The sequence below is a fragment of the Anopheles marshallii genome, chromosome 2 (assembly GCF_943734725.1).
Source record: "Anopheles marshallii chromosome 2, idAnoMarsDA_429_01, whole genome shotgun sequence".
In the NCBI taxonomy this organism is placed as follows: Eukaryota; Metazoa; Arthropoda; class Insecta; order Diptera; family Culicidae; genus Anopheles; species Anopheles marshallii.
Window position 1 is genome coordinate 78,001,844 of NC_071326.1, and position 16,428 is coordinate 78,018,271.

General features: G+C 44.1%; 2 protein-coding genes across 2 annotated transcripts; both read right to left on the reverse strand.

The window, feature by feature from the left end:
• Nucleotides 1–2,460: 2,460 nt before the first annotated feature.
• Nucleotides 2,461–6,743, reverse strand: LOC128719666 (uncharacterized). The gene is made up of 5 exons (XM_053813294.1): nt 6,500–6,743; nt 5,551–6,409; nt 4,583–5,485; nt 3,194–4,066; nt 2,461–3,130 (listed from the first exon to the last, which is right to left on the reverse strand). Exons 1-5 carry the CDS (start codon nt 6,741–6,743, stop codon nt 2,461–2,463), a joined length of 3,549 nt encoding a protein of 1,182 aa, XP_053669269.1.
• Nucleotides 6,744–7,553: 810 nt separating this feature from the next.
• On the reverse strand, nt 7,554–11,346 carry LOC128707058 (uncharacterized). The gene is made up of 5 exons (XM_053802004.1): nt 11,103–11,346; nt 10,166–11,027; nt 9,206–10,093; nt 8,288–9,133; nt 7,554–8,211 (listed from the first exon to the last, which is right to left on the reverse strand). Exons 1-5 carry the CDS (start codon nt 11,344–11,346, stop codon nt 7,554–7,556), a joined length of 3,498 nt encoding a protein of 1,165 aa, XP_053657979.1.
• Nucleotides 11,347–16,428: the final 5,082 nt, after the last annotated feature.

The window sequence follows — 16,428 nt, forward strand, 5'->3', positions numbered from 1 at the left end:
TTGTGGTAAGCCAAACACATCCAACCCACAGGCAAAGGGAAAGGAATTTGTTTCATTAAAAATAACTCTCTTTGCACTTCCGATCTCATTTGTTCCAGTCGTTCAAAGGTGGGGGAAGAATCTTTCGCTCGTCACGTGCATCTGTAGGTCACCACCACTTAAAACTGTTTATTTGTTTTCTACCAGACGCTACCGTTTATAGCCTCGTGATCAGAGAATCGAAACATTTACTACGCTGGATAAAAAAAAATGAAAGTTCAATTAAGCCGCATTTATTACAGGTTGCACTGCCAACGCGCCCACAAGTATACTATTCGTATGACAAAATTAGCTTCAAAAGGATTGGCGCTGCAGTCGCAAGCAATCGCGCTGAAGCAGTGCACGTTGCAACGGAATAATCGTAACATTTCTTTTGTGGTTAACATTGTTGTTTTGCGATGCAATATTAACGCGCCCACAAGTATGCAATCCGCATGAAAAAATTCATTCAATAGGTTTGAAAAGTATCTTTTTAGCAAATGCTCTGAAGAAATGCACGTTGCGTGTGTTGTTAATATTGTTGTTATACATTTAACCTTGTTTCATCAACAAATATACCGTTTACATAACTAATTGAATAACTTGAAAAGTTTTATTTTAATTACTCATATTTATGGTCATAAACGTTCGCTTTCTCTAGAGTATTCTTTTACCATATACCTGTAGCACTTACAAAGTGTTATGTTTCATAATTTACCATATTCGATTCAGGATAGTAAATATCTGTAACTGGTATTATTCTATAGTTACTCGTGCATAAATTAAACACTGCCTCTCGAACCCTTTCTTTTGCACACCAAACAACCTTTTCCTTTTGTGGAAATAATTCTAATAGAGTCGTTCACTTCCTAAGACGTTACCCTTCGTTTCTGGCACATGTTCCGATGTAACGTGTCTGGTCGAGTACGTGAGACACGTGAACCATGCACCGTTTCCAAACCGAGTCACTCTTGATTGAATCACGTTCACTTCCACCACTCCATCGATGAGCCAAAAGCGATGAGAGATCTATGCAGCTGCATTCTAAACCTTCCGCATCTTTGCCCGGGCACTGACGAAAAGGAAGCCAAGACAGTTCATAGTTCGCAGCCAAAAAGAAGTTTCTTTTTGGAAGAATGTTCAAGCTCCTAGTGGCATTGCAATCGAGTAGAACTAGCGCATAATCAATAACTTCTTCACCTTACTCGTGCAAAATCATGTCAGAGCAGAGTTTTGGAGTGCAATAGGAACATATTCCATGGGGAAAATTGATTCTTTTGCCATTTCACCTATCGATTTCAACCCATTTCGTGCTGAGGCTTACTGTTCCGGGTAAAAAACAAAGAAGGCTATCCGATGGGATATGGTCCCTCCTTCCCCCACGAGTAGAGATACGTCTTACGGGGTACGGTCTTTGTGTTCGGCATAGTATAAACGGAGCGAAATGTTCCAATCAAAAGCACCCTCTCAGGTGTGCCCGCACCAAATGGTGAACCGAACGAAATTGATTCAATTTGTCGAGCGGTCCATAATAATGGCGGTAACATAAATTAATGCCCCACAAAAGTTCTTTCGCAATGCTCAATCTTGTCGGTTGCATTTTCGGCTAGCGCGAAGACGCACATCATGGAACATCATGATAATGTTTCTTTGTCGATGTCGGTGTTCCGTAGCGGAAGGAGAGAAAATCAAAGAAAGGTGATATTGTCGAAACATTTGTTCCGTCTAGACGGAAGACCCATAACTCCGGGAACAGAGAGATGCTGGCGCTGTTTGCTTGCAGTACTTTTCCGTCCGTCTTGTTCCGAATGAAGACTGAATAACTATATACAGTAAAAAAAAAATACCAACAGATAAATTATGTTGATTAGCACAACATTGTGTCCTTTTCATTTTAATATTTTTCTTCACTTTCACTTCTGTCAGTTCTCTTGGAACTCTCATTTTGAAATTGTCGACCGAAATAAAGTAACCAGAACTCTTTTATTGCTAAACAAGTGGGGTATTCCAGTAGCTAACTTGTATCATTTGCAGCGCCTAAAAGTATGCAATCTGCGTTGCATAAATGGAGCATTTATTTTTTTATACACAACGATGACATTTACTTCACACATACAAATTTAATATATCTGATTTAAAAATTTCCTCTGCTTGTTACATGTACACATGGTACACTGGTGTTGTACTTGTTCGGGCGTGCCGGTCTTCACACGACAGGACCGGTCCAAAATCCTATTCGGCTACGGATAAAAATAAAGTCACAGAAGGCCAGAAATGGCAGGCCTAGCTAGACCTTCTGAGGTTGTTCTGCCGATGAATAAGAAGTACTTTGTTACACTGCTAATATGTAACCGTATAATCATCTGCAAGATTGCATTGATTTATTCATTGCGTAATCCACTCGTCTTCCGTTGAATGTCTACTGTCGGCTTCCACTTGTATTTAAACGAATATCAACTGTTCCGTTAAGTTGTACGTTTGACTGAACGTGTTCAATTTCTCACCCATGTTCTCCAATATCCAGTCCAAATAAACATCAACATCAGTGTAGATCGCAGGATAGTAGGAGCTGCAAAGCCTCGGTTCCATCACAAGCAAACCGCGAATAAAGTGACGCTTTGTCCCCAGCAGTTCTTGTGTCGTATGGAGCGCAAAGCCTGGGAAAGCCAATATACCGGCACATGGTTCTTCAGGATCGTATGGCAACAGGCTACACTGCTTCGTGTGCTGTATCTGCAAATTCAACGCCAATCCATCCCAGCGCCGTTGACATTCGGTCGCGTTAATGTACCTGCGATCTACCATTGCCGATACGAAGGAACCCGTGTTTGGACCAAAGGTGACCGTTGCCATACTTGATACGTCATAACTGCGAACAGGATCCATGATTGGCAGACAGATGGGTTTTACGTGCTTTTGCGAAATGTCTGCTGGTGCGGCAAGCTGTATCAAAGCGATGTCATTGGCATAGCTCGCCCTGCTATAGCGCGGATGCACAATGCTCTTCGCTATTGGAACCATGTGCGTTGTAGGGCGGCAAATCGTCGCCCCGTCGAACTCGTAGCAACTTTCTTTGGTTGTCTCAATGTACCCACCAAATTGAACGAAGAGCCTATGGTGGAGAATCACACGATTACTTTAAGCATGGAATGCAATAGTATAGTACGTCACTTACTCTTTTTCTTGCGGTAAGCAACTCGCCATCCCCACAACGTACCACTCGCTAATCAGCACCACGGCACATCGCGCAAATAAGGTGGAATTATACGTTGGGTTCCGTGCATATAAAAATCCTGACCACGGCTCAGTTTCATACGTTCCATTCAGAGAGGAATCTTTCGTGTAAATGCCGCATGTTTTCAAATTGAATAGCCTTAATTTCGATGTCCTTCGTACCGGTAGAGGGTCCACTCGGATCGGGTCCGCTGATAGATTGACTGGCGGAGTTTCACGATCACGAAGCTGCATGTTTTCCAGAATCCAATCCAGGTACGAATTAATGTCCGCAAACAGGTACGGATAGTTGGGATTGTGGAAGTTCACCAAATCCTTCAAGCGGTTTATACCACTAAGAAAGTAACGCTGTTTCTCCCCAACCTGCAATAATGTCTGCAATGGGGCGCCCGATTTCACCGTTGCCGCTTCGCCATAGTCTTTGTCCAAAACCGCACAGCGATCGTGTTCGGTCAGCGTTACTAAGTAGCTGTTCTGTGCGAATCGTTCCTGGCAGTTTAGGAGATCCAGCGGCAATAACTTACTACTTTCCTCATGGTAAATGTACTTCGGCACCAGCAATTCAAATGGTGTGCTGTTACGAAACCTCTCCGTCAGTGGCATGCATATAGGGCTGATGAATGGTTTAGTCGTGTTTGCCGGCTCCAGTAGCTCAATAAGAGCGAGATTATGTATATTCGCAGTCGAGTTGTAGCCCGGATGGATGGTAATATTTTTTATCTGCACCTCCTGGTACGGAGGATCACATACTCGAAACGCACATTCAATTGCTAGCAGTGGATTGTAACGTGTATATCCTAAGATGATGGATCGCCTGAAATTATTAATCATTATTAATCATATTTTCATATAAACATATCTTCAAAGATCTATAAATCTTAAAAGATTCACGAATCATCCAAAATTTATCACCTCCAAAGAGTTTGTCTATGTCTCTGGATTTCTAAACATAATGAAACCTCACTTATGATTCGTATTAATGATTCTTCTTAACAGATTCATTAAGCTCAGCACTTACTCCTACTGACGTAACTCTGCTGAATTTAACAGAATACACTTGAAAGTATGCAAGCATTTTGTATAGCCTGCAGTGTAGTGACCGAATAGATTCAAGAATCCACTCTGACTCCACCTCGGAAAATCTAGAATCAACTCCATGAAAAATACGGCATTTGGCGATTACAGATTGTTGTTGGACCGCTGACTACTACTGACTGTTAGACATCTGGCCATATTGTTGACAACTCAGCACGGAAAAGGCCAAGACTCTAGATAAGTAATACGCTTCATACACAAAGTTAAGACGGTAAAGTAATCGAACCATACTTACCAAGATGCCGCTTCACTGAAAACATGAGCCGGAGCCAGCGCGTAACGCTCGCTAATCAACACTACCATGCTTGGAGTTTCCTCTGGTTTTACTATTGACTGCCCGGGACTGGGCAATAGATTCGTGGCATTTTTGATAGCTTTCAATGTACCGATCCAGGGAATGATGGTCGAACCAGCGGCATTTACATTAACTCCACAGGTATCCATATTGAAGAGCTTTAGCTTCTCATTCCCCGCTTCCTGCTGCACTTTGATCCATTCTGCTAGACTGGCATTTGCGGCTTCCGCCTCGGCATTGCGTGCGACATGGTGCTTCATGTTGTACAGCATCCAGTCCAGATATGCATACAGATCGGTATAGGAGTTTACTATAGGCGCAGCACATGTTAGCCCTAGAATGTCTAAGCCTCGCAATATGTATCGCTCGTCTGTACCGAACATTCTTCGCTCTTGCAGAGGGGCGCCTCTACCTACGGGAATGCACTTTGCAACATCGTCGTGCGGTACTACTGCACAAACACTCTTCTCTTCTGCTGGCAGACCTACGCGCACGAACGCTGTGGTACACAAGTCCAGCTCCACGTGGTTTACGATCTGGTCTTTATAAATTTTTTCATCCAATGAGTAAGACAGCACAGACCAATGCGTCGTTAGATTTGTATACAGGGCTGGTGTTACCGGAAGACAAATGGGTTTCACGTTCGGCTGCGTCGTGTCTGCCGGATCGCGAAGCTCGACCAGCGCTATATCGTTGCTAATGGCATTGACGGTGAACCTTGGATGGTTTATCACACGCTGAATGTTCCGCATCTGTGTTGGATTGGCACACACCCTCTCTCCATCGCGTTCGAAACACTTCCGTTCCTGTAGCGCTGCCTGTCCTCCCAGCATAATGCGCAAACTTTAAGCGTAATGATAGTTACTCTCCTGGACAGTTCGTTCAGGTACAACATCAAACATACTTACTCTTTGCCACCATCTTTGAAGCAGCTTGCTGTGCCAACTGCATACCATTCGTTTATCAGCGTGACGACACACTTCACCTCTCGAGCACTTGTTAGGGCCAATCCAACCCAAGGTAGGGCGGTCGGGCTACCATCAGCCCCAAATGTTTCGAACCGCGTACCGCACGTGTTTAAGTTGAACAGTGGAAGCTTCTCCTGGTAATCCACCTCCAGCTCGTTGGTGTCAATCAGTAGCACACGCGGGTTTACGAACAACTCGATCCATTGCATATACCTGGCCACATCGGTGAAGGCGGTATACTTGGAGGGATCGCACAGTTTCGTTCCTCTTCGCAACGGAATGAAGGAGACAATGCCCCGCACGAACCATTTGCCTTCCACGTTGAAGAATAAGCCTCCGCCGCTGTCACCGTTGCATGCGCTAACACCCTGCAGTGCTCCAGCGCAGAACATCTCCGACGTCAGCTGATTGCCGAACGACACACGATCACTTTTGATGCATGTCAAGGCGTCCACCACGCCTATCGTTGCCTGTTTCAGCTGTTCCGACACCACGTCTTGCTGGTTCAGACCAAACCCAACCAAACTTCCATTCCTTCCGACGATCATCTCCTGACCGCCGTCCAGCGTCCACAGGCAAACGGGTTGAACGAACTCCGTCATCGTGATGTTGTCAGTCAGCTTCAACAGTGCGATATCGTTCATAAACCGGCTGGAATTGTATCCCGGATGGGCTATCACTTCATCCACCGTGTGCTCCTGCACGTATTCACTCTCTTCAGTTAGATGGATAGCACCCACACGTACCACTACTCGGCTCTCGGAGATTAGCCCATTGTCAAGGTAGACGCAGTGGGCCGCTTTGGAAGAGACATGATATCATCCTTGTACCAACGTAAATATGATGGCTGTATTATGGCACTGTACACCACTCACGTCTCTTTACATACCCGTAAGAATAGTTTCCTCGTCAATGATTGATCCACCGCAAGCGTATTCCAGGGTACCATGCGCGCGATGAAAGATGGCAGCATGCCACGGCCAGTGGCCTGGCTTTGCGTCGACCCCGTTGTGTATGAGATGAATTGTTTTCACCCTACGCTTGCCACAGGCTAAGCGGTTTGGGCCCAAACTTTGAGACAGCGTACACACCACAGCGAACAGTATCAGTACGCTTATCAGCGCCCAATTCATGGTTGACTTCGAACAACAACGCAGGACGGACGCGTCTTCACTGTACCACTACGAAGCATCGAATGATCGTTAGTTTCTTGTTCACATCTGTTTGCTGTGCAACTTGACCTGGAACTGGTTTTTCCGACGCCGATTTCGTTGTTCCGCCAGACAAGTTATTACCGGCGGTTTATTCAGCAAACTGGTTTCCGATTTGGGTTTTAAAATTTCATTAATAAAAAAAAAACTTAGCTGGTTTAATTTACCTCCGCCTTGTATAAGATCGAAATTGGTTAACATGTTATCGAAAAAAAAACACAGCACAAACATTTTCGTGCGTATGGAACAACCAGAACTAGATTCAATCAAATAAAACCGATCATTTAAGCTCCATAATTTTGATTTTGATTGTGACCTTGACGTAAAACCATACCCATACACGTTGCGTTGTATACAATCAGGCAAACTACGATCGTGTGTTGTTGGGATTGTTATTGGTGAATCTTTGCACTGAATGAATGAATTAAAATCTATATTTCAATGATTGCTGAATCGTTCAAAATTCAACACTGGTTCGATTCCTATGATTCTGTGATTCGATCCCTAATTTGAATGACTCGTTACTAAAGATTAATACAAATGACATTTTCTCTAAGGAGTCATTAGCACAACACTAATTCTTATGTTCCATATATTCTTCCGTGTTCCGTGACTCCCCTATTAAGTCATCAATACGCCATTCCATATCTCAATAACTATTTGATGTTCTTTTTGACCACATGTCATTACATACTAGTTTGAATTTATTAAAATGTCATGAATATCTTCATATTAGACAAATATTAGATATTCTGTCAAGTTGTTTGCCGTTCCCAGCGTATTCAACGTCACATCCATATTCTCCAATATCCAATCAAGATAAACATCAACATCACTGTAGAGAAGAGGATGGTACGTGTCACAGCCTCCAGGTTTATAAGTCATTACGCCACGAAGAAAACGTCGCTGTGCTCCCAATAATTCCTGTGTCGTATGAAGTGGAAAACCTTGCTCTATGCCGAAACAATCCGTTCCGCCGGAACCTTCTAATCTAAGGATACACAGTTTCGTGTGCTGTATCGGAACAGTCAAAGCTACGCTATCCCATCGCTTTTGGCACTCCTCAGGATCGATGTACTTATCTCCAACCTCCGCCGTTATTAAGGATCTATCTAACAACGCAGCAAACGAACCCACCCTCATGCTGGATACATCATAACTTCGTATCTCGTCCACGACTGGCAAGCAGATGGGTTTTACGTTATCTTGCGAAATGTCTGCTGGTGTAGCGAGCTGCACCAACGCAATATTGTTGCCATGCTCGTTGGTGGTGTACCCCGGATGCAGGATGATCTTCCCGATCGGAATGGTCTGTGTTGACGGTCTACACAACTCCCCGGTACACTCCACTTGTGTTAACTTTTTGTAACCACCGAACTGAACAAACGATCTGTAATAAGATTCACCATTGCCAGCTCAGTTTGAGTGTGCTTTTGTGGTATTTATTCCATTTGTGGAATACTTACCGCTCTACTTCGTGGTTTAGACAACGCGCGGGACCCACGGCATACCAATTGCTGATTAGGGTCACGGCACAACCTGTAAATTGGTTTGACTGCGTAGTTGCATCCCATGCATCCACGAACCCAATCCATGGTTCGGCAGCATTATTTGAATGTAAGCCACAAGTGTTGAAATTGAAAAGTCTTCGCTTGGACACGTTTCTTACTGGTAAACGAGTTAATCGGCTTGGTTGGGCCGTCAGTTCGTTGAGTGAGTTATCACGATCTGTTTTGATGTTCATATTGTCCAGAATCCAGTTTAGATGCAGGTTAGTGTCCGTAAAAAAGTACGGTAACGCTTCATTTTCTGCACTTGTCGTCTCCAATAGAAAGCTCAATCCGCTGAGGAAGAATCGTTTCTGGTCGGCAAAAAACGAAAGTGCTTGCAATGCGCACCCTTCATGCTCTACAAACGGCTTAACACCACTCTCGTAGTCTTCTGCGCATAAAGGAACTTCAGAGTTGGAAACGAATCGTCCCTGATGGATGAGCCGCGCCTGACAGTTTAGTGGGCCCAAACGGATCACCCTTCTAGTGTTCAAAATACTGGTTGCCAGTCCGTACTCCAACGGTGTGCTTTTGCGAAACTCTTCCATGAGCGGCATACAGACGGGGCTTATGAAAGGCTTGGTCGTGTTTGCGGGCTCCAGCAGCTCGATCAGAGCAATGTTGTTCAAATGTAATGTCCCATCGTAGTCCGGATGCAGGATAACCTGCTTGATTTCTATCTGCTGGTATGGAGGATCACACTGTAGAATCATGCAACGCAATTCCAAAATCACATCGTGATAGCCTAAAGTAATAGAACGCCTGTAAGACCACATGTTACATTACTTAACCAAGTTCAGTTTGATGGTATAGAGACAATTAATATGTACCTACCATGATACTGTTTTGTTGAAGATATGAGCCGGAGCCAATGCATACCACTCACTGATGAGTACTACTTTGCTTTGCAACCTCCTGGGCGATTTAAACACATCTTCAACTCCCTCTAGCGACCCAATCCACGGCATATAAGTAATCGACCGGGCATTGCCTTGAATGGTTAAGCTTTCACCGCAAGAATCCATATCAAAGAGACGAAGCTTTTCGTTACCTTCTTGCTGTTGCAATGTCTTCCATTTCGACTCTAAGGTATAATCTGCGGCCGACTCGTCTACTGCATTGGATCTCATGTTATACAGCATCCAGTCGAGATAGGCATACAAATTAATGTAAACAGTCGGTGGTAACTCTTCTCCGCAGGATAGACCGAACCCATCCAATCCACGCAGGACATATCGCTCGTCTGCACCGAAGGTAACCAGTTCCTGCAGGCTCACGCCCGATTTTAGTGCGACACAATCCATTTCATCTTCGGGTGATAAAACTCCACAAATGCGTTTGCCTTCCAAGCTCAGTTTGAGTCCTTTTGCCGAGTAGACAGCCGAGCAGTAGGATGCGTTCAAATACTGTACGGTTTTACTCTCAAACGATCGATTTTTCGCTGAATAGCTGGCAACGGATAGGTTGGTCGTTCGGTTGGTGTACAGCTCCTTCACAATCGGCACACAGATGGGTTTCGAGTTAGGCCTTGTTGTGTCTACTGGCGTTAGCAGTTCAATTAGCGCTATATTGTCCGTGAACTGGTTTCTGTTGTACCGTGGATGGATGATTATTCTGTGGATCTGCAGAGTTTGCGAAGGCGTCGAACACACCGTCGTCCCATTCCGATCGAAGCACTTGCTCGTTTCCAACTGTTGATAATCACCTATTCTAACACGCAGCCTTCAAATAAACGTAATATGATGTTGATGTTAAGGTCCGCATGTTACGATCCACTATCGGTATGATACTTACTCACTACCTGCACTTTCCAAGCAACTCGCTGGGCCAATAGCGTACCATTCGCTCACAAGCGTAACAATACACTTGCTGTAGGTAGAGGGATAAACGATGACATTTCCCAACCAAGGCAAAGTTGATTGTGACTCGTCAGCCCAAAAGGTGGTAGAGGTCATGCCGCACGTGCTCAGGTTAAACAGATGCAGCTTTTCTTCGTAATCCACATCGTAGTCGTCCGTGTCGAACACTAACACGTTCCGGTTAATGTACTGTTCGATCCATCCCATGTACTTCGCCACATCGGTAAACGCTGTATACTTGGAGGTGTCGCAAAGGCCGGTTTTTCTGTGTGTGGGTATGAACGAGACTATGCCCCGCATGAACCACTTGCCTCCGATTTCTAAAAATAAACCCCCACCACTGTCACCGTTGCAGGCGCTCACTCCCTGCTCTCCACCGGCGCAGAACATCTCCTGCGTCAGTTGTGTGCCGAATGCTGCCCGATCGTTTTCGATGCAGGTCAACGTATCGACAACACCAACCCGTGCCTGTTTCAGCTGCTCCGCCACAGCATTTTGCTCCGTCAAGCCGAATCCGAGCACCGTACCGTTCTTACCCACGATCAACTCCTGATCGCTGTCCATCGTCCACAGGCACACCGGCTGCACGAACTTTGTCATCGTAATGTTGGTGGTGAGCTTGATCAGTGCGATGTCATGCACAAATCTTCTTGATTTGAATCCAGGATGCGCTATGATTTCCCGCACTTCGTGGACCTGTGTGTAGTCGGCTGATTGTGAAAGCTGCATACGTCCCACATGCACCGAGATTTGGTTCACTGGTAGTAATTTATTGCCCAGAAAAACGCAGTGAGCAGCTGATAGCGAGAAAGAACACATCGATATCATTATTGGAATCTTACCGAAAACTGCGCAACTAACGCTTCACATACAGGTAAGAACTGTGTCTATGTCAATGATGGTAGCTCCACAGCTGTAGTCTTCGCCACCGTTCTTCCGTTGAAAAATGGTCGCATGCCATGGCCAGTGCCCGGCTCGTGCATCGATGCCATTATGGATGAGGTAAACGGATCTCACCTTACGCCTGCCGCACACTAAACGATTCACTCCCACTGTTTCACCCGTCGTGCACAGCGCACTGGACAGCAAAAGAAACCATCCCAGTTGATAACGCATTGCTACGGAGTAGTGCTAATCACACACGATTAACCATCCACGCCAAAAAACAGCTACTTTTGATCTCTTGGACGTCTTGGCTTTACCGCGGCCAAACTGCGAATGGCCAATTATAGACGTATGTCAGCAACACACTGGAAAACCCCCCGATCACGTTAATACCGAACAGGTTTCTGATGCCAAATATAAAAACAAAAATTATGTCACTTTCGGTGTCTGGATCGAAAACCAGTTTGAGAGTCTTGAACTTGATTTTGATAACGATTTTGTTGCCCACGTTTTGATCCGTTTTCGTGCCTTTCGTGTTGTTTTGTATGACGTCAGTCAACTTTGTTTGGGATCTCCCAATAACAGTTAAAACACGTTATCGCTCAAAGTTATGTTGAGATGGACTCAGTTTAGTTTTCTTGAGAATTTGTAACAAGAAAGAGAGAAGGAACGAGGAAAACATACACGGCGGTACGTTTCCAGACGAATACGACTGAGGCATTCTGTTGATGGCAACCGTGAGAATGATGCGGTCTCACTATGCACAGGTTCTTTCAGGCTGTCCAATTAGCGTTAAGACTTAAAGATCTCCAAGGGAAGAACCGAACCCGCACGAGTCACAGACAGCAAAGCGAGAAAGACATCCAGCACGAGTTCTACGAGATTGCTTCTTGATATGTTAATGTGGATCTTCTTGCTAAACTGGTTACGCAAAAAAAGCCAATGAGACACGAATTTTCAAAATGTATCAAAGACTCCAAGCAAGAATCTTCAGAAAGAAGTCGTGTGGAGTTAAAAAAATACCTTCATATTGATCTTACCACCTGCTTTGATGCTTCTAAATGTGCTTCCAAATACTAGATTAACGTGATCATTCTGAGAATCCACTCTGGGGCGATAGACCGAAAAGTGATGCTACATTATACACTCCAAGGAAAGATACCCGACGTCAGGGTACAAATTCACGCTAAAAAGTCATTAGAATGTTAGACCAAACTTCAACAAACTTCAATCTTTCTCAAATTCTAACATTAAGATCTATATTTCCATCAAAATAGACAAAGCAGAAGATCATTCAGCTCATCATCAGGTGTGTTAATACTTATTCCCAGTGACGGGTTTAGCTTATTGGAGGCTTTGAGAGGAGTTTGAGGCCCTGATAGTTAGGAACAGTGGGGTTATTATTAAAGATGATATAATGCATATAATCATAATGCAATTCAAATGAAATACAAGAAGCGATATCGGACGGCCATACCCCAACTGCCCAGAACCGTTCTTCGTGGCCAATAACAGTCAGTCTGTTTTTGCCTAGAAGTTATTGGATTTGATTCCCTATGTGAGTTTTGTCCATTGCTTCTGAGTATTATTATGAATGTTGGTGGCCTGTGGAATACGTTATCCCTAACTATACCTAAATAATTTTAGTACCAGAACGTTCAGTTCGGCTTCTTCTACGACATTCCCTCCTGGTAAAACTGCTGCTGGTTTCGATTGAGAAGATTATAAATTCAATTTCGTTAAGTCATTTCTCAATTGTTTGGCCGATTGCTTCAACCGACAGGGTCTTGAGTCTTCGGATCACTTAGATCTTGACCTTTATCTGAAGATTCTGTTGCTAATGACCCCTGGCCGAACCCCAGTTTCGGTCCGATCGAATAGAATAATGATCAACGTACGACAACGCCATCTACCGTTAGAATGTTGCCAGATTCGATCGAACCGTTAATATTTACTAACAGATGGGTTGTCCACATGAGCAGGGAACTCTCATTAAAGAAGAATAGGTAAAATCAATCTGTTTCATGCCTTAAGCGGCTTCCAGTTATTATAGTTTTAATCTATGTGGCCCCAAGCTGTTGGGACACCCCTGCCCTAGATAGTAGATTCTTAGTGGGGCACCCGCCACTACTAATCCCATTCGATAATCTGCCTTTCATCGAGTCCTGGCAAGTTAACGGCATAAACAATGATGTCCAGAAAGTTGTTTCAAAAATGCTATTCTTCTACCTTGAGGTAGGTAGAAACGATGACATATTGTGGTAAAGAAATGTCGCAATCGATCGTCTCCTAGAAGTATATAACAGAAGAAGTTTCACACATGGACAACTCTATACCGCTCCGTAGTTCACGAACTGTTGATAGCAACGGCCGGTAGGATTCCGGAGCAATTCTATAACGTGTTTCAACAATTCTCTGTATGCACACTTGCGAGAATTCAAAATGCTTCCCTTTATCTTATTAACAAGATTAAATTTACCCTTTGGAAATATGGCAATAGCCTCATTTCACACCCAGTAAACTCAATTGCAGTATCATTTGGCGTTATGTATCGCGAAGGACATCATCTCCAGGAACATGCGCATGTCATTTTCTTTTCAGCCATCTTTTGAAGATTTTTTTCTAATGCATTACAGGAAGAGCTAGTGTATTTAACGACCTCTGAAAGGTTCTTGGCTCAACAGTGCCACAAACAGCAGCGGGGTGTTGTCTATGCTTTCGATTTCAATTTTTCAATCCCCCATCACAACTGTAACGCGAGTTCCGTTCGGCCACTGCATTGTTTGCCATTTAACCCAGTTGAGTGTACTGGTTTATGAGAGCATTGATATTTCTCGTCCTGACCGTCACGGTTGAACGCGGAAGAAACAACAACATCCAGGCACTAATGGCCGCTCGTTATGAAGCGTCCCGTCGAGTGAGAAATTGTCAATGTCTTCGGGCGGGCACTTTTCCCCCCGGGGACATAAGAAGGTAGACCAAAAAATCACACTGTCCTCCCGCTGGGCCAAGATATCTAGAGGTGCGAACGGAAGGACACCCGTATCGGTAGCGCTTGGGGTTGCTTTATTTCATTAGCATCGTTGCAAAATGGGAACGATTCGGTGCTGCTTCAAGGATGGCTCCAATAGTCTATCGTTTTGCGTTTCGTTTCGCTCCCTGCCCAACCACCTCAGCGCTCGGTGTGATCATCATCTCGAGGACGGTTTTGTATCTCCGCCTTATGTCTCCCCCGCACCGGCCAGCGTGATAAGCATGATAAAGGCTTTAATCTAATTAACCCACAAAACCACAGCTCCAAAGCGCACTGTTCCAGATTCTTAATTAAAAAATACTATCATCCTTTACCCAGCCACCATTGGCAGATAGTCCGTAAGTTCAGTGCGAAGCGGAACCGGGCTGGTGGTGGTGATGATGCTGATGCTGCTGCTAGCTGCCGATACAAAACCCCAAAAGTAGGACATCTCCATCTCCACGCAGTGGAATAATCAATTCCCTTTTTCCGACTTGACCACCGGCACCCGGCCACCATCCGAGTGCACTTTGTCCCGGCATCGGTTTACACATTCACAGCCGAACGTCCGACAACAGGTCCGACAATGTAGCCATGTTCTCCATATTGCTTAATTATTTGCGGTACAATGATTAATGGCTTTCGGGAGACAACCGTAAAGGAGGCCCTCTCGCAGTATGTCCCCATCGGCTTAAAGCATTTGTCGGGTTTTAGCCTGCGGACAACGGCAACGGTACCGGCCGTTGCCGTGCGACATGAAGACATCAACAAGCGAAACGTCCACGCGTAACCACGCGTTGCGGAGACATGTATCGCCCACGGCACGACGGAGTAAGTTATTTTTGCTCATCAATCTCCTAATCTCCTGCCGGTCAAGTTCCGGGTGGGGTAGAATCCCGGTTGGACCCGGAGCATGTTGGACCAAAGTTCGGACCAAATCCTGGCCAATCTAGCGTGGCAACATCAACGATTCCTAGCACGGCCACTCACTGTCACATGATATGCGCATGAATTAGTGGCGAAAGTACTCCAAACTGTCGTGTCATCCATTTATTCATCGATGCGAACGATTTTCTCCATCGGTTGACGGGCAGCTGTAATGTGAGAGAACAAGTCCCCGCTAGCCGATAGCATCTTACGAGTGGCGAGGATGTTTTTGCCCCTTTGTAATGCAATACTATTGGCATAGTAATTTTGGTTCGATGGAGGAGTGAGTTTTCTGCTGTTCATTGGGTGAAGGTTTTTTTTTGTTATCTAATGGATTGTTCGCTGTATGAGAAAAGAGATAAAAAATCATGTTTATAAACATCAAAATACATTTTCTTTGGAATGTGTCGACGTTTCCCGCTTTCTAACAGATAGGTTAATATTGATACAACTACTCTCTGCTAGCTTTTATAGCACTTAAAACTTAAACCCTTAAGTAAGCTTACACCATTCGATATCTTTCGATGCTAGTGTTGTAAAAGTACCGCTAAACCTGGTGAATCGGAACCATACCATAAAAGTAATGCACCAGAGCCGATTCGAAACATAAAAAAAAATCCTGGTTTCGCTAGGTATAAGTTTAACTCTGTTCCAAATATATAAAATAAAGTTTAAATTTCCTATGACAGTACAAGGCAATTCAAATGGATACAAATGTATATACAGGCAGTCCCTTAGATACGTGGATTCGGAGATACGAGGTTTTTGGAAATTTGACAGCTGAGTTCGTTTATAGTACAAAATCTAAGCAATAAGGTGTAACATTAGTCTAAAATAGCTTCCTTTGCCATATAAAACATTTGTTTTTAGTTTATTATAATGCAGGCTATCAAAAATATGCTCGGTTTGCTGAATAAATTGAATGTAGCAAAGGAAGTCAACTATCTAACTTTGAAGTATAAACGATTTTACTTCCGAATTCGACTTACGCGATAATTCGAGATACGCGGATTTTTCCCGGGTTATAGCGGTCTGCTATAATAGCGTATCGCCTGAACTGTCAAATTCAAAACAGTCATCAACATAGAGGTGCTACTTGGGGTTTGGAGGTCTGAAGTCCGTAGAACTCAAACATTTTTTTTTTATTTAAGTGAAAGTTGATGAGAATCGCTGAAAATCTTAATCAACTATTTCATCCATAGCCAATATGTTAGCTAACCGCTTAAATTCTACTCTGTTGTTTGTAAGCAAAACGTCAATAATTGTCCGCCATTTTGACAACATACTTTAAAAGTGGATTATTTTACTACTAAGTGTTCAGGCTAGAACTAATGTTGGAAATGGGTTAAAAAATGTCAAAATTAAATTATAAA

What these genes read in the sequence shown, in the direction of transcription:
- LOC128707058 (XM_053802004.1), bottom strand. Translation starts at nt 11,346, where the DNA reads ATGCGTTATCAACTGGGATGGTTTCTTTTGCTGTCCAGTGCGCTGTGC. An exon ending in CATAGACACAGTTCTTACCT is followed by an intron (nt 11,028 to 11,102) that starts GTATGTGAAGCG and finishes TCTCGCTATCAG; the next exon opens with CTGCTCACTGCGTTTTTCTG. An exon ending in CTAAACCACGAAGTAGAGCG is followed by an intron (nt 8,212 to 8,287) that starts GTAAGTATTCCA and finishes ATCTTATTACAG; the next exon opens with ATCGTTTGTTCAGTTCGGTG.
- LOC128719666 (XM_053813294.1), bottom strand. Translation starts at nt 6,743, where the DNA reads ATGAATTGGGCGCTGATAAGCGTACTGATACTGTTCGCTGTGGTGTGT. An exon ending in TTCAAAGATGGTGGCAAAGA is followed by an intron (nt 5,486 to 5,550) that starts GTAAGTATGTTT and finishes TTACGCTTAAAG; the next exon opens with TTTGCGCATTATGCTGGGAG. An exon ending in TTCAGTGAAGCGGCATCTTG is followed by an intron (nt 4,067 to 4,582) that starts GTAAGTATGGTT and finishes TAATAATTTCAG; the next exon opens with GCGATCCATCATCTTAGGAT.